The sequence below is a fragment of the Coregonus lavaretus genome (assembly GCF_964263955.1).
Source record: "Coregonus lavaretus genome assembly, chromosome: 25".
Classification (NCBI taxonomy): Eukaryota; Metazoa; Chordata; class Actinopteri; order Salmoniformes; family Salmonidae; genus Coregonus; species Coregonus lavaretus.
This window is the reverse complement of record NC_140012.1, coordinates 9553588-9572220: the sequence shown is the minus strand read 5'-3', so window position 1 is coordinate 9572220 and position 18633 is coordinate 9553588. Positions and strand designations below refer to the sequence as shown.

General features: G+C 43.1%; 1 protein-coding gene across 2 annotated transcripts; it reads left to right on the top strand.

Moving 5' to 3' along the window:
* Window positions 1-1698: 1698 nt before the first annotated feature.
* On the top strand, window positions 1699-17802 carry LOC311101059 (uncharacterized protein). 2 transcript variants are annotated; one of them, XM_084142099.1, is made up of 8 exons: window positions 1699-2033; window positions 2248-2428; window positions 2630-2679; window positions 2907-2993; window positions 12489-12589; window positions 12705-12800; window positions 12989-13210; window positions 13899-17802. In XM_084142099.1, exons 3-8 carry the CDS (start codon window positions 2656-2658, stop codon window positions 15769-15771), a joined length of 2403 nt encoding a protein of 800 aa, XP_083998225.1. In that variant the 5' UTR covers window positions 1699-2033; window positions 2248-2428; window positions 2630-2655; the 3' UTR covers window positions 15772-17802. The 2 variants fall into 2 exon arrangements, with proteins under 2 accessions (XP_083998225.1, XP_083998224.1); XM_084142098.1 differs by lacking the exon at window positions 2248-2428.
* The last annotated feature ends 831 nt before the right edge of the window (window positions 17803-18633 follow it).

The following is an 18633-nucleotide window of genomic DNA, read 5'->3' as shown; positions in this document are numbered from 1 at the left end:
AGCACTGTTGACCATTTAGGCTTGGAGAAATAAAAAGAATTAACAAATAAATCACATAATATCTTATATAAATACTTTATTCTTTGTATGATAAGTATTATAAAATATATTCATAATTGTGCACATTTCCCATGATTTTCGCACTAATTATTAATTTACAAAGTATACACAACATGACTCTTATTCTGAAGGATTCCAAAAATCTGTGACCCTTTGAGTCAGAGTCTCTACCAGACAAAGTCATGTTAGGCAATATCAGTTATCCTGTTAAAGCTTTTGTGCCGAATCCACTGCGGCACAGGTGCGTTATGGTCATGTAGCAGCAAGTGTAGGAGGGAGATTCCAAGATGTGGGAAGTGTGCAGGAACCTTAAAAAAAGATAGCAGTTTTGAAACTGCAGTAAAAGTGCAGTAACTGCAGTCGACTGTGGTATTTTGGACGCAGTAATAGCAGTCCGAGTGCAGTATAACTGTATTATGCTGCAAAATTACTGCAGTAAAACATTTATTTTATTTTGGACGCAGTATTTGCTTCATACTGCAGTATTTGGATTATACTGCAGTATGCATTTACATATCTTGCACTATTCATCTCATATGTATATACTGCATTATATTCTATAATATTTTACTGTATCTTAGTCCATGCCGCTCTGTCATTGCTTGTCCATGTATATATTCTTAAATCCCATTCCTTACTAGTTTTGTGTGTATATGTTGTGAAGTCGTTAGATATTACTTGTTAGATATTACTGCACTGTCGAGCTAGAAGCACAAGCATTTCGCTACACCCACTATACCATCTGCTAAACACGTGTATGTGACAAATACATTTTGATTTGATTTGATTTGACTGCAATCATTTTTCATAAATTGAGGGCATGGGAGAGAGGATTGTGTAGTTTCGGGGATAAAGTTGTGTGTGTCAACTGTAGGGTGGCCCATGTTGCTGGGGATCTGAAGTGTCCGGTGCAAGAGAGGCAGGTTGAAGTGGCCAGAGTCTGAGTAGTGCAGAAGGTGTCCTATGCTGAGGCAGTGAAGAAAGTAGAGGTGGCTGGGTCAAGGGTGAGGGATCATGAGAGGATGCCAGTGAGTAGTAGATTTTGCCAACACAGAGGGATAGGCCAACGAGTGATTTATGCTTCAGTAAGGTTGACTTCTTAGCGTTCATAGCAATGGTTATCAGCTGTACTGCAGAAATTGAATTTAAATCACAGAAAATATATGTTTTGGTGGCAGCTGCAGAGAAGTATTAGGGTATACGAGATTTGACTTCAGTTACAGGGTGTGTTGAGTGGTGGTGTCCGGTCCTCCCAGGCCGTTGGCATTGTGCAGGAACAGATGGGGTCAAAGTAGTGGAATGGGGTAGCGGATTTTTAATTAGTGTAGGTGGCAGCTGCAGAGAGGTACCTGGGTGTACGAGAGTTGAGTTATAAGATGTTTTGAGATTTATTTTTATTTTTATTAAACAGTGGTATATAGATGTAGGATTGGTTGGTGGTGCAATTTTTTAAATATTTTTTCCCCCTTCCTTTTTATTTTTGTATCACAAATGTAACGTCATTGAACACACACTACCGTAAGCGGAGGCATGCACAAACAAAATGTGCGAACGCGATGATACAAGAAGAGAAATAAGAAATCCGTGACCCGGAAGTACTTAGATATTATTGCTCGCTATACACAGAGTTAACACAAATTGCGTTGAAGCTGCGCCGAGTTTCACAGATCTTTGCATTGTAAGACTTTTATTGGAGTTCGACAAAATTGTTGACGGAGAGCGTTACTAAAGATACAGATCTGTGGTAGTGCACAGTCAATGTACTTTCCAAGATCCCGGTGAACGAGAGTGACATGACATCATTTGTACGAAAAACTCCGACTCATGAATAGCTCAGCAGAGTTAGCTAACGTTTGCTATAGCTGTACTTCTTACTACTTGCAAACTAAATAGCTAACTAGATAATTATTTGTGGCTCTTTCAAAACAAGTTTTTTATGAAGACGTTTGAGATACCCTGACTACCACATGAAAGTAAGTAACTAGCCTTGCATTAGTTATCAATCCAAAACATAATTAATCAGTTGGTTTGTTACCCACACATTTGCCAGCTAGAGCTAGACTAACTGTTAGTGTCAGAGTGACTTGAATTTTATGAAAATTCGTTTATAGAATGTGGCTACAGTCAAAGACTTCCATGTATCGCTGTATCAAATCATCATGGATTGCAAATCCTTTTCTTACACAGGAGTGGGGAGTGATTGGTGGTGGGGGAGTTAAACCTTTTGCCAATGCAGTGTCTGTACTATAAAGAGGAGGGGGTTTGTCTTCAGGACAAAGGGCAAATGAAGGAGTTCATCGCAGGCGTCTCTTCTGTTCCCAACCATGGCTAACATCAAAGACAGAGGGAAGTCTAATACTAACTGCATGTGAGATGTTATCCTTGTATACATTTTTCGCAACTTATTGTGGCCCTGAAACGTTGTCCTCCTAATAGTAGAGGACGAGACATGTGAGTACTTTATAGAGACTTGAGCGGTACAACCTGCGGAAGAGAAGCATTGGCTGAGTTTTTTCCCCACTTGCTGAGTTGTTGATAATGATTATTTGGTTTCTTCTTTGTTTGGCAGATGTCTCCTGTGCAGCCTACAGAAGGATGATGAAGAATCACGAAGAAGATGTAAGTTACCCTCATTCGCTGCTCTTTTACCCTGACCCTCTTCTCCACTCAGGTTAACAAAGAATTGTTGGGTGAAAAAAGGATATACAGTAGTGGGTCTAGAGCCATCCATGACTTGGAATCACTTCCTCATTGCACTGCTCAAGCTGTTGATTCATCAATTTAGCTACACTAACTGCCTGTGGTTCCCTCTGTTAGTGAAACCACTTCTTTGATTGTCTCCGCAGGAGTTTGTTGCAGTGCGGGTCCAAGACCCTCGGGTTCAGAATGAAGGCTCTTGGAACTCGTACGTGGACTTCAAGATATTTCTTCACGTGAGTATCCATTCACCATAAACAGGCTAAACTTTACAAAGAAGCAGTTGTCTCAATGAGTGTGTAAGTCCTTAGGCCATATTAGAGCTGTAGAACCCAAGTCTTGGAAAGGGTTAGTTTGAAATTACTTAACTCTCATTGTATGCATTTGTCATAGATGAGTCAGGATCAGAAAAAACAAATGACTAGGGCTGGGCGGTATACCGTATTTTACAATATACCGGTATTGAGGCACGGACCTGTCTGGGTTTTTACTTTACCTTCTATAACGGTATTTGAATGTTTGGTTTGTTAAATGTGATATGCCGTGTGTAACGTAAATTTTTATCGTTTACACCGCTACTTGAGTCATCCCTCTCCACACACTCTCCATGCCGTTTTCCACACAGACCTAGCCCCGCCCCCTGTCACTCAAGGAGCGCATTTGTTGTTGCTTGATTAGGAGACACTTGCATTCAGTCTGCATGGTCAATGCAGCACATGCAACAATGTTGATGACAACGGTGTTGTTTCCACATAGCTTCTTAATATAAATCCACAAGCGTTCTATAATTACACTATTAGTTTGTGTTTCTTACATCTGCAAACAGCTGGTTTGTCTTTTCTTAGCAAGTTTGAGCTAAATCCTGTTAGCCGCTAATGCTAATCGCTAGTTAGCTGGCTAGCTAGCTAGCTAATAAATGTACTGAGTCAGAGCAAACGTAGATAGCTAATGCAGCCTGATACCACTGCTGGTGTGGTCTAAATCAGCATGTTGTTTGTGCAACAGTATCTTCTAAATTAAAGCGGAATAAGCGAAGCTTGAATATGTTGGCTACATGAAGGAACATTTGATGTAGCCAAAGATTATATGGTCCCCTAGGAAACACTGAACATCACTTTGGTTCCTACCCTGTCCCTGGCATTTTCATTCATTTGTCATGTCAAACAACACTGTCTTCAAAGTGGCCACTATTATTTATATTCTAACTATAGAATTAGAATAAATATTATATTTCCTTGATTCCAACGGTTCACCCAAGTGTTTTGATGTAAATCGCAAGTCAAATCGCAATTGTAACATTTGGTTAAAAATAAGGCCTAGTTTTTTTGCCCATATCGTGCAGCCCTACGTGGCAGTGTGGAAATTATCTAAAATGATTGCAGTAAAGGCAGAAATTGATGGAAATGCAGGAAATTATTTTAGGTTGAAGTTGAATTGAACAGTATAAAACAATCAGAATGGAGGAAGACCCATTGACATCACTTAGAATATATTCGTTGCCAGTAGCGGTGCGTGGGTAAAATCACTGGGGAAGCTTGTAGCATCATACCCAAGAAGACTCGAGGCTGTAATCGCTGCCAAAGGTGCTTCAACAAAGTACTGAGTAAAGGGTCTAAATACTTATGTAAATGTGATATTTCCGTTTATTATTTTTAATACATTAGCAAACATTTCTAAACCTGTTTTTGCTTTGTCATTATGGGGTATTGTGTGTAGATTGATGGAAAAAAACAATTTAATCAATTTAAGAATAAGGCTGTAACGTAACAATGTGGAAAAAGGGAAGGGGTCTGAATACTTTCCGAATGCACTGTATGCTTAGTCTAATACAGTGACAACTAAAAGTCACCAGAAACTATTTAGTCCAATCAACATAAGCTAAATATTATGTGGCTGCCCATGGTTGATTCCTGTGTGTTCGTGTAAGTAGAAAAAAACATGTTGACTCACCCTAATTGTAGAGAAAGGCCAATGCCATCCTCCTCTTTCACGTTGGCGAAACGGTCTATGACTCTGTCATACAGTACACGCTTTTATTTTTTGTTGTCCTAGGCTACCTGGCTAAAATGCTTGTTTGCTAGCCTAACTTCCTTTCATGGGCAACGTTAGCTAGTTAACATTAACCTTCTACATCTAGCTACATATTGAACTTCCATCCTCTCAGGCCAGGGGCCCAATGTATGAATGATCAGAATCGCCTTCATAATCATTGGCCAGTACAGAGAATTAAGTAAAACCACAAGTCCAAATCCCTATCTCCATCTATGGCTAATTTAGGAAAGGGCCATTTTTTGCTAGCTATCCACCGAAAGACAACAACACAACGACATGCAACAATTCAAGTTGTTTCTGTCAATGACGTATGCTCTCAATGCGATTTGATAGGAGCGACGCCAAATCCAAACTGGCTTCCCTTGACAATGTTTTGTGGTGCGCCAGGACCATTCACAGTTGAGGTCACTCAGTTTAGCTCAACGCTAATTGATCAAGGGAGGCCAAATGCTCGCTGGCGGTATGTCAGCTCTTGTCATAATGTCATACTCTTTTGGACCAGACAGCATCAGATAGATGGCCTACACATACAGAGACGGAGGGGCGCTGTTTCGCTCGCTCGGATGCTTTCTCCAGTGAGATGCATTCAGCCTCTAGCGAATTGAAGGAATATTATTAATCACAAACAGATACATTTTTTTTTTTGTAGGTAAATTTTTTGGGGGAAGCCTGGCTTCCCTTGGCATCCATGAGTACACACCACTATGTGTTGCCACCGTAGGGGTCACGCATTACTCATAAAGCAAATGTAGAACTTTTATTATTAAAAATCATATTAATATAATAAAATACTGTAAAACCACATCGCACAGCCCTACTACTCCCATCAGCAAATAGGCCTAGATCATATCCCTAAAGTGGATGGCATGTGGTTTGGAATTCTGTGTGTCAGCACTCAAACCTTGGTACCCTGCTTGGAGGTAAACAACATTTGTTGGTACGAATTCTACAATGATCATATGCTTTTTGTTCATCTCTGCTGTTGACTTTTCTCTCCCCATGATGTTTGACGCATGTTAATGAAGGGCTAAGCCAGCATCAAGCAATTTTAATGTAGGCTTATTCTCGAAGCCATAACCCAATGTTGCGCTAGCTAGAGAGACTGGAGGATTAACATTGGGCTTCATTCAAATTTCTTGACAATCTAGTATTGAATTTGTTCTCTGTAAACATTCAATAGAATCCTGCAGGTGAAGTATAATTCTTAATATGTACCATCATTGTCCCTTTCTGACATTAGCCTAAGTAGAATTGATTCAGGTGAATTGCTTGATTGAGTCCTCAGGAGAAAATGTAGTAAAATGCTAATTGTATTTGTCACGTCCCGAATACAACAGGTGTAGACCTTACAGTGAAATGCTTACTTACAAGCTCTTCCTCAACGATGTAGCGTTAAATAAAGAAAATAAAAACACATGACAAAAACACAAGAATGTAAGCTATATACAAGGAGTACCAATACTATATCACTTTGCAGGTATATGTTGTAATTGAGACAGATATGTACATGTAGGCAGGGGTAAAGTGATTAGGCATCTGGATAGATAATAATAAAAGTGAAAAGTTGCTGTAGCGTATATGGTGTGTGTGTGAGGATGTGGATAAAGACCTGAGAGTGTGCATAGTCAGTGCAGGTAGAGTGGGGTGCAGATAGTCCAGGTAGCCATTGATTAGCTATTCAACAGTCTTATTGTTTCGGGGTAGAAGCTCTGAGCCTGTTCATCCGAGACCTGATGCTCTGATACTGCTTGCCAGATGGTAGCAGAGAGAACAGTCCATGGCTTGGGTGTCTGAAGAATTTTCTGGGCCTTCGTCAGACACCGACTGGTATAAATGTCCTGGATGGCAGGGAGCTCGGCCCCAGTGATGTGCTGGGCCGTCCGCACCACCCTCTGTAGAGCCTTGCGGTCAAGGGCATTGCAGTTGCCATACCAGGCGGTGATGCAGCCAGTCAAAATGCTATCGATGGTGCAGATGTAGAACTTCTTGAGGATCTGGGGGCCCATGCCAAATCTCTTCAGCCTCCTGAGGGAGAAAAGGCACTGTTGTGCCCGCTTCACGACTGTGTGTGTGGACCATATTAAGTCCTCAGTGATGTGGACAGAGGAACTTGAAGTTCTTGACCCGCTCCACTACAGCCTTGTGGATGGGGGGCCTACAACCGTTGTGTGGTCAGCAAACTTTATGGTGTTGGAGTCATTCGTAGCCACGCAGTTGTGGGTGAACAGGGAGTACAGGAGGGGACTAAGCACACACCCCTGGGGGCCCCAGTGTTGAGGGTCAGCGTGGCGGAGGTGTTACCTACCCTCACCACCTGGGGTCGGCCCATCAGGAAGTCCAGGATCCAGTTGCAGAGGGAGGTGTTCGGTCCCAGGTTCCTGAGCTTGGTGACGAGCTTGGAGGGGACTATGGTATTGAACGCTGAGATGTAGTCAATGAACAGCATTCTCACATAGGTATTCCATTTGTCTAGGTGGGAGAGAGCAGTGTGAAGTGAAATTGAGATTGCATCATCTGTGGATCTGTTAGGACGGTATGCAAATTGGATTGGGTCCAGGGTATCTGGGATGATGGTGTTGATGTGTGGCATGACCAGCCTTTTAAAGTAATTCATGATTACAGATGTGCGCTACGGAGATGAGCAAAGCATGATTACAGCCACGGCGAGTGAAATCTGTCATCCGGACCAGCGGGGGCCCTCACGCTTGGCTTGGTGGTGTTTACCTCAAAGCGAGCATAAAATGCATTTACAGTGCCTTCAGAAAGTGTTCACACCCCAATTAACTCCCTAGAGTCGATGTCTGCGCCCCGCGGAAATCTAATTAGCATAAGGGAAAAATCCCCATAGAAATGTCAGTTTAAGCTAGAGATGTTATTTTTTTGCATTGGATGCGTCTCAACCCACCGCATCCACCGATGTCGCACTTCCACATCTGCGGTGAAAGGTGACGGAGCTAGAGTGGTGTTTGTCAGTTCATGAGATCCCGAAAAACCGGTCTTCTCACAAAGTCGCCTGTAGTGTCCGAACAGTTTGGCCTATAAAATATGACCACTCTCTGGAAAGATGAGACTCTCACGAACACGATGGTGTTCTCCGTTTTGCCTTACGACCCCCACAAGCGTCTTGGGACTCGTCTGAAGTCGGTACAGCCGATCTGCCAACTTCAGTCTGTAGCGTCCAAACAGTTTGGGCTACACACTAATATGACCCCTCTGTGGAAAGGTGAGACTCACACAAACACGTACATGTCGGTTGCTCTAGGACGCCCACAGGCCTCACAAGACTCATCTGAAGGTTCCCCGGTAACAGTAAAAAAAAAAAAAAATGAGACTGTTTAGTGCCAAAAATAAGGGGTATATCTGTTTTTCCATGTAGTGAATTTGTTATTCAATGCGTTTGTATGGGCTAATAGCAGTAAGGGCCAAGGTGATACTTCAAGGGGTCTTAAAATGCTAAATGAAATAGCTAAATGATCCTTGGTATCACCTTCTTAAAACAATTCCATACAGCTTAGTAGATTGGATTGCGCCACATTTGCCCATTATTCTTTACAAAATTCTTCAAGTTCTGTCAAATTTGTTGTTGATCATTGCTAGACAACCATTTTCAGGTCTTGCCATAGATTTTCAAGCAGATTTAAGTCAAAACTGTAGCTGGTTCACTCAGGAACATTCACTGTCGTTTTTGTAAGCAACTCCTGTGTAGATTTGGCCTTGTGTTTTAAGTTACTGTAAGGGGATACCAAGTCTTCTGCATTTAACTCAACTCTTCTGAATCAGAGGGGGGCTGCCTTAATCGATGTCCTTGTCATCGGCGCCCGGTGAGCAGTTGTTGTTGGGTGTTAACGGCCTTGCTCAAGGGCAGAACGGCAGATTTTTACACTTTGCCAACTCAGGGATTCCAACCAGTGACCTTTCGGTTACTGGTCCAATGCTCTTAACTGCTAGGCTACCTGCCGAAAGGTGAATTGTCCTGATGCAAGGTGAATTAATCTCCCAGTATCTGGTGGAAAGCATACTGAACCAGGTTATCCTCCAGGATTTTGCCTGTGCTTAGCTCCATTCCATTTATTTATCCTGAAAAACTCCCCTGTCCTTAATGATTACAAGCATACCCATAACATGATGCAGCCACCACTATACTTGAAAATATTGAGGGTGGTAATGTGTAATGTGTTGTATTGGATTTGCCCCAAACATAACACTGTATTCAGGACAAAAAGTTAATTGCTTTGCCACATGTTTTGCAGTATTACTTTAGTGCCTTGTTGCTAACAGGATGCATGTTTTGGAATATTTGTATTCTACAGACTTCCTTTTCACTTTGTCAATTAGGTTAGTATTGTGGAGTAACTACAATGTTGTTGATCCATCCTCAGTTTTCTCCTATAACAGCCATTTAGCCAAATCAGTCACTGTGGGGACGACATTGTCGAGTCACTTCCTGATGAAACCTGAATGAGTGTCCTAGGACCGTGGTTCTCAAATCTCCTCGGGGGACCCTCAGCCAAGTTATTCCTTAGCTAGCACACCTGATTCAAATGGTCAACTATTCATCAAGCCCTTGATTAGTGAATCGTTTGCTAGTTCAGGGGTGTATTTATTGTGGAAACTGTTTAAGAACGAAACGGGAGCAAATGGAATGAAACGGGGAGGGACTTACCTGAATTTGTCTAATAGAATCTCTCGTTTGCAACAGATGTTTTCCAACACAATCGGCGTAATGATTACACCCCAGGGATACAACAAAATTATGAAATGTCTGGGGTTCCCCGAGGAGAGGTTTGAAAACCACTGTTCTAGGAGATACGCTGTGTATACCAAACATTAGGAACACCTTCCTTATATTGAGTTCCGCCCTCAGAACAGCCTTAATTTGCTGGGGCATGGACTGTACAAGGTGTCGAAAGCGTTCTACAGGGATGCTGGCCCATGTTGACTCCAATGCGTCCCAAAGTTGTGTCAAGTCGGCTGGATGTCCTTTGGGTGGTGGACCATTCTTGATACACACTGGAAACTGTTGAGCGTGAAAAACCCAGCAGCGCTGCAGTTCGTGACACAAACCGGTGTGCCTGGCACCTTCTACCATACCCTGTTCAAAGGCACTTAAATCTTTTGTCTTGCCCATTTACCCTCTGAATGGTACACATACACAATCCATGTCTCAATGCTTAAAAATCCTTCTGTAACTTGTCTCCTCCCCTTCATATACACTGATTTGAAGTGTATTTAACAAGTGACATCAATAAGGGATCATAGCTTTCACCTAGATTCACCTTGTCAGTCTGTGTCATGGAAAGAGCAGGCGTTCTTAATGTTTTGTATACTCAGTGTATGTTAATCTTTCTAGAGCAGAATGTTATCAATGAGAAACCCTCAGTTCAATGGGTAATTGATTATGGCTCAAGAGTAAATAGCTTCTCTGAAGCAGGGTGTGTCTTTCTGTGGCAAGACTGGCTGATGCTTCAGATTTTCTTAAGTGCTAAATTGTGTTGATTTTGGTTGGGTTCTCCTGCTACATTGTTGTGCACTGTCAACAGCAAATGTACAACAACAACAACAAAATAATCTATATTTTTCAAATATACTGAACAAAAATACAAACGCAACTATTTCAAAGATTTTACTGAGTTACAGTTCATATAAGGAAATCAGTCAATTGAAATAAACTCATTAGGCCCTAATCTATGGATTTCACATGACTGGGCAGGAGTGCAGCCATGGGTGGGCCTTGGAGGGCATAGGCCCACCCACTGGGGAGACAGGCCCAGCCAATCAGAATGAGGTTTTATTACAGATATAAATAATACTCAGCACCCCCCCCACCCTTACAGTGGAGGACCTGGGCTGGCGTGGTTACACGTGGTCTGCGGTTGTGAGGCCGGTTGGACCTCCTGCCAAATTCTCTAAAACGACGTTGGAGGCAGTTTATAATAGAGAAATTCAATTAATTCAATTCTCTGGCAATAGCTATGGTGGACATTCCTGCAGTCAGCATGCCAATTGCCCGTTCCCTCAACCTGAGACATCTGTGGCATTGTGTTGTGTTACAAAACTGCACATTTTAAAGTGGGTTCACCTGTGTAATGATCATGCTGTTTTAATCAGCTTCTTGATTTGCCACACCTGTCAGGTGGATGGATTCTTGGTAAAGGAGACATGCTCACTAACAGGGATGTAAACAAATTTGTGCACAATTTGAGAGAAATAAGCTTTTTGTGCTTATGGAACGTTTCTGGGATTTTTTTATTTCACCTCATGAAACATGTGACCAACACTTTACATGTTGCGTTTGTATTTTTGTTAAGTGTAGTTATCAGTACTGGGACAAAGGTTGTTTGGGCAAGAGCTGGGACGATACAATTACTGACACCGACATTGCTCTCCTCATACCGAAGCAATTTAACTTACCTCTGTGATTAGGCTACATAAGGTTCCTGAAGATTTTTTGTTGTTGTTCTAAAACCATTATTTGGTCAACAGTCTCGCGTAACCATACATACCTTGAAATCACGTTGTTTGTTACGCTTCCTTTGGAGGTCTGGATAATTTCTTATTAGCCGAAACTGCTAGAATGGTCCGCTGGCTTCCAGCGGCTACATCTTACATTTACATTTACGTCATTTAGCTTTATTGGATGTTACGTTTCAAGAACCCTCCGTCCACATGACCGTAGAAGGGGTGCTGCGTGTTATGTTCGTCACTGTTTTCCGACCGTGTAGGACACATTTTGCAGAGTTGTTGTGTATGCTAGTTTGCAACATTGCAGCAAATTGAAGAAAACTGAATTCTGTTTTGCCAGAAGTGTGCTCTATACACAAAATCGAGTCGATGAAGGCATTACAACTCCTCTGCCCTTTCCTGTCTCGATGCCGGCTCTCACTCCCTCTCCCCCCTTTGCGCACGGAGTAAAGGGAGAGATGCATTCTGATAAGCGCAAGCATACGACTGTTGAGTAACATTTCAAAATGTTAAACAGTTTTTAAAACAATGACTTTTACTGAGGAGTCTTAGCTTTCTGAGTATAAAAAATAATTACAGTATTTACTCTCAATATTGAGGAAATACCACCGCTTAAACAAACGGAGTATGTTGACTGTTAGATCAATTACATGGCTATCCAGCAGCAATATAATATTTGGTGTGTTTTGAGTTCCCACTTCCTCAAGTGGTGAATTATGTATCAAATAGCCTAGGCCAATATGCACAAACAATATGCAGGCAAATTATCTCTAAAGAGCCAAAAAGAAATCTGATAATTCTGAGTCTTATTTTGACATGTTGCACATCAAAACATCCATCGTGCATTCCCTGAAAATGTAAGATTTTTTTTATTTTTAGTCATTTAGCAGACGCTGTTATCCAGAGCATCATACTGGCCCCCGTGGGAAACGAACCCACAACCCTGGCGTTACAAGCGCCATGCTCTACCAACTGAGCTACACAGGGCCTAAATAGATAAATAACTTATTTCCTGTCTTACCTGGCACTGGAAAAAGTCAGTCTAGAGCCCTGCCGCTAATGTAAAGTTGTATTTATCGCAAAATGGGGCAATTTATTGCAATATTACTTTTTGTCCATATCGCCCAGCTCTCTAGTTTGGGCTTTATGTTTTCACTCCCATTGGCGTTGTCTGTATCCACAGGATGTAATGGTGCACCATCTCTTTTTACTCACAGACCAACAGCAAGTCTTTCACGGCCAAAACGTCCTGTGTGCGCCGGCGCTACAGTGAGTTTGTCTGGCTCAAGAAGAGGATGCAGAAGAACACTGGCTTGGTGTAAGTCATAGCATTGTCCCCCAACTGCTTGTTTGAAAAATAATTTCGAACACCAATGTGAAGTTGTCCTGTTCTGGGAGCTATGTGTTATTCTCTGTCCCTGTCTGTCCTATAGACCTGTCCCAGACCTGCCCAGCAAGTCCTTCTTCTCCTTCAGTGGTGAGGACTTCCTGGAGAAGAGGAGGAAAGGCCTGCAGTCCTTCCTGGACAAGTCAGTTCTTCTCCGAAGTTAATAATTAGCAATGACTCCACAATTTCAATTATAGTGCTTGCTTGTTCCCTCTATTTGTCATTGTCACACCTAGAATGAGCACAAAGGAAAAATGTTACCATGACTAGTCAACGAAAAAGAGCCAACATTGAGCATGGCATTGACATACCTTGTTTGTCTTTCTTCAGAGTGTGCAGCATGACAGTGTGTCTGTCAGACAGCCAGCTCCACCTCTTCCTGCAAACCCAACTGCCGGTTGGTCACATCCTGGACTGTGTGCAGGGCCACACACCCTACACTGTGACAGAGGCCATCCTCACCTATGCCTCGTCCAATCAGGGCTGGGTTCAGGAAGAGGACTCGACCCAGGAGTCGAGTCTCACTCCAGTTCCTTATGAGTCCATGGAGAGGTAAGACTGGAGTGTCAGCAGATCAAATAGTACAACTGTCCACACAGGCACAAATAAGGTGTAGGTTTGAGTTTAAACTCCTGGTGTGTTCAATGAGCACATTGTTTTAGGCCAGGATTCAATCTGGACCGCAGAAGACCTGCATTGTAGCGCGATGGACATGTAAAGGTAATTTCCGATTGATCCGACATCTGCAGCGTTTACTTTGAATGTTAGGTTAACTTTGCCTATAAATTGTGCAGAGCCAAAAGGGGCCGATCGGATTGAATCTCGGCCTACGTCTTTGCAGATACAGGCAATTCTACGATAACAGAATGAGGACGACTTTTAACAATTACCACACATTTTTACAAAAGCACATTTACTCTAAGAACAGTGCAGATGAAAAGTTTGGTAACAGAATGACGGCACAAACCATTATTCTATTACCAAAATGTGCGTCTTCACTGTTATTTAGGTAAATGTGTTTTTATAAAAATGTCTGTGAAAATGTTAAAAGTAGTCCTTGTGCATAGTTGTATCGTTTGTTTAACTTTGCAATCATTGGTTTTTGTTTGACATGCATTTTAAAGTGAAAAATCTGACTCTCAGCATCAATCTGTTACCCATACTTGTATTTCAAGTTTTACACGTCAATATAAAGGTCATGTTGAGTAGTGTTACTTTATGGCCTTCTCTTTCCCAACAGCCCTGCTCCTCATCTACCTACTCTGCAATGTCAAGAGCCCCTCAACCCTGTGAACCTCGCCTCCAGTGAGCCAGAGGGCCTACGGACTGAGAAGTTCCTAGCTGATGCCGATGACATAGACACTGTGGAGTTACAGCTCAGTGAGACTGAGACCCTTTCCTCAGAGGTCACCCAGGAGGACCACAATGTAGTCCAGGTAGAGGCCGTCCTGGAGATACACAGCCCAGTGGAGACTATTTTTAAGTGGGACAGCCATGAAGAATCTACTCCAGAGAGGCTCGACCATGAGGAGGTGATCCACCACCAAGGTGATTGTCAACAGCAGACACCTGTGGAAGTGCACTGTGAAAAGGACAAAGGCTTGGAGGAGGAGTGTGAAGTGGAGGTGAAGACTGAGAGGGTCATTAAGGAGGAGAGCCATGCTGACATGACTACAGAGACAATCCCTCCCAAACAGAGTAGCCTAGACCCAGATAGCCATGAGGAGGTGGTCCACCAAGGAGAATGTCAACAGCAGACACCTGAGGAAGAGGCCACAGGTCTGGAGAAGGAGTGTGTATCGGAAGTGGCCCTTGAGGAAGAGACCCAAACAGACACAACTACAGAGACAATCCCTCCCAAACAGAGTAGCCCAGAGCTAGACATCCATGAGGAGACTCCTCGAGATGGAGATAGCCTAAGGGAGACAGTTCTAGAGGACCTTAGCCCTGCGGAGGAAGCTCAAGAAGACATCAGTCATGAGAAGACAACCTCAGAAGGGGACAGCAACATAGACACAGAAACAGCCATTGAGTTGGACAGCCAAGGGCACACAGATGAGATGAACTCCCACATAGAGATCAGCATAGAGAAAGAGTGTCATGAGATCACATCAGAAGAGGTGGAACGTGTTGATGACTCAACCCAAGAGGTAGAAAGTGTCCATGGTGCAACCCAAGAGGTAGAAAGTGTCCGTGTTGCAACCCAAGAGGTAGAAAGTAGAGATGTTGCAACCCAAGAGGTAGAAAGTAGAGATGTTGCAACCCAAGAGGTAGAAAGTAGAGATGTTGCAACCCAAGAGGTAGAAAGTAGAGATGTTGCAACCCAAGAGGTAGAAAGTGTCAGTGTTGCAACCCAAGAGGTAGAAAGTAGAGATGTTGCAACCCAAGAGGTAGGAAGTGTCCGTGTTGCAACCCAAGAGGTAGAAAGTAGAGATGTTGCAACCCAAGAGGTAGAAAGTGTCCGTGTTGCAACCCAAGAGGTAGAAAGTAGAGATGTTGCAACCCAAGAGGTAGAAAGTGGCGATGAGGCAACCCAGAAGAAGAAGGCTCCCTTGGACATTCAACAAGTAGATGATCAGCTGGACACAACCCAAGAGGTTCAGATTGATGAGGAAATGAATGGAAAGGATGGGGAGAGTCTTGGGGATGGGGCAACAACATCTGATGGGAGTAGCCATAAGGAGAGCAACGACAAGGATTCTGCCAATAACAACAATGCAATACAAGAGACGAATGGCTACATGGAGACAGCTCCCGAGAAGGACAATCACCAAACAGGCCGCACAGAGGCGGAAAAAGTCTGCAACAACCCAGACATCGTAATGCCCGAAACGAACCGAGATCCCTCACATGATGAAATCACACCTGAGGTACCCAATGCTCAGGGGACCAATGGTGTCAAAGTCAGAGAGGACAGGGATATTTTGTACATGGTCAAAAGTTGCTCAGCGAAAACCCTGGAGAATGAAGCTTCAGAACTAGTGGGTGGTGGAGTTGAGATAAAGGACATGGGAATCCAAGAGAGCAGTCATCTGGAGTCTGAGGGCCACTGTACGGAGCAGGACACCTCATTAACCCTGGAGGGTAATACTGAGGCCTCAGAAGTGAGCTAGGAATGTGAGGCCAATGGGTTCACTTCTGCTACAAACCAGACTGAGCCCAGAGATGGAGCCCTAGATATTAGGCTACTGCTGCACGCACTCTGAACCTGAACAATGGATAGTGGGATCTCTTCTGCCAAAGACATAACCAGTCTCTCACTCACCCTGCTCGCCTATTCTCACACTGTGTATCCCTACCTCTCCCTCCAGCTAAGCTTTGCTTGCGTTGATTAACTTCCTCTGTTGGGCAGCAGAGGGTGCTCAAAGGCACAGTAATACTTGAGTCTATGGGTGAGAACTTCCCCAAGCTGACAAGCCCAGTGTATCACACTTCATATTTGGAACTTGGGCCTATAAGGGAATTAGTCAATTTAACTCAACCGGCTGTGGTGCCCCAATGACATTAATGTGACAATTATTTTGTCAGTTAATCCACATGCCTTAACGCTGTATGCTTGACTATGAGGGGCCTAATAACTTGTTGTGGTTGTGTCCCAACCTGCCCCAAGTCACTCTGAAGCATGTGCCCATCTGAACACTTGCCTTGAGGAGATAAGGGCATGGATGAAGCAAAACTTCCTTCAACTGAACAGCAGCAAAACCGAGACCCTGCTTGTTGGCACCCCCTACCAGGTTCAGCACTCACCAATAACACACCTCACCATAGCAGGACAGAACATCCCTCTCTCCCCCTCAGTTTCCAATCTGGGTGTAAAGCTTGATTCCTACCTGATCTTTGACCGCCACATCAAACAACTTTGTAAAGTGTCATTCTATCACCTCAAGAACATCGCCAAACTCTGTCCCACCCTCACTCAGTCTGATGCATAGAAGCTCATCAATGCCTTTATCTCCTCAAGGCTGGACTACAGCGATGCACTCTTCATCGGGATTCCAGGCAGGAGCCTCCAGTACATCCAGAACAGTGCTGCCAGGATCCTGATGAGAGTGAGGAAGCACCATCACATCACCCCCATCCTGGCATGTCTGCACTGGCTCCCCGTCTCATTACAGACCCTCCTGCAGACTTTCCAGTGTATTCATGGCAATGCCCCTCCTTATCTAAAATAACTACTCTCCCTCCATAACTCCACCTGCACCCTTAGGGCAAGCGATAGCCTGCTCCTCCACGCCCCCAGGACCAAGCTCAGCTCCTTGGGGGATCAGACCGCCCCAAGCCTCTGTAATGCCCTCCCGGACCACCTGAAGGCACCACACTCTGGGCTCCTTTAAAATGGGCCTAAAGTCCTTTTCTCTTTAGGAAGGCTTTCAAATCTAATTGTATTTGTCACATGCTTTGTAAACAAGTGTAGACTAACAGTGAAATGCTTACTTACGAGTCCTTTTCCAACAATGCAGAGTTCGATAAAGATAGCTGGGCTCTTTGGTGTCCTTGTCACTTATAGCGTCAGCTGTGTTCTTTGTGTCAGTTGCCCTGTCTAGTTGTCCCAAGAAATGGTTTTATATTTGATTTTAAATTAATTTTATGCACTTTGAGATTATTCTGTTTTAATGAAAAGTGCTTTACAAATGTAATTTATTATTATTATTATGTGATCCAGAACTGTCGCAGTTATGCCGTGATTATGAATTTGGAGTCTGTGAAAGTTACTCAAGCCACAGCTTATCATGCAATCATCTTTGGCAAAAAGTGTAATCCTGCACGCATTCCCTTTGCTGTTGTGGGCGATTTCTGGGTTCAGCTTGAATAAACAGGGATGAGGGTCGTTCCACCTCAAAAAGCACTTAGTAAGAGGATTTCCACAACCACCATCTCAGATTGTGCCGTAATCATTTCTGTAGTTAGAAACAGATAAGATTAGCATTCCTGAAACATTATTTTGTTGAAATATAATTTGATCTCTGAGAAATTAAAGGTCCAATGCAGCCATGTTTATCTCAAACTCAAATATTTTCTGGGTGACAATTAAGTACATTACTGTGATTGTTTTAAATTAAAATGGTCAAAAATAAACAAAAATAGCTTCTTAGCAAAGCGCCATTTCTCAAGCAAGAATTTGGGGAGTGGTCCCAGTGGGGAAGGGAAACCTGAACTACTTGTTATTGGCAGAGATGTTTGGAACTCTATCTTATTGGTCTATTAACTAAATTACCGCCTGGTGATGTCACCAAGCAGGCCAAAACTCCATCCCAGGCAGAAATTTCAGGCAGTCTTTTCAAACAGTTCAAAAAGAAAAGGAAAGCCGCACACTCTAGGAGCTCAGATGCAATAATTTAATATCCTAATAACCAATGTTTCGACAGACAAGCTGTCTTCATCAGGGTATAGTCTTTTCAAACAGCTCTTAAACTAGAAGGGCATTATCATCATTTCACGGTGTTATTCCAACCTCATATTTAACTGCACTGGGCCTCTAATTGATTGCACCCAAAATGCCCATTGTTTTTATTTATTGGATTCATATAATCGTCAATAAATATAGTACCTAACATCCGATTTGGACCATAATTCCTCCTAACAATGAGTAAGACATGAGGAATCCAATAAAATGATCAAAAGCCACCCACCTAGCCTCGCAAAGCCGCCTGATCAGGTAGCTTAGTGGGTAAGAGCGTTGTGCCAGTAACTGAAAGGTCGCTGGTTCTAATCCCCGAGCCGACTAGGTGAAAAATCTGTCTGTGCCCTTAAGCAAGGCACTTAACCCTAATTGCTCCTGTAAGTCGCTCTGGATAAGAGCGTCTGCTAAATGACTAAAATGTAAATGTAAAAATGTTAAACGTTGCATGGATATGTAAGTTCAATGTAAGCTCGCAGGATCAGGACCCCCCCACAACAAGTAATGCTCCAAGCCGCAGCTCCATACTACTTGTCAGACATAGAGAACTGATACTGTATACTGGTTGTTGGTGTAG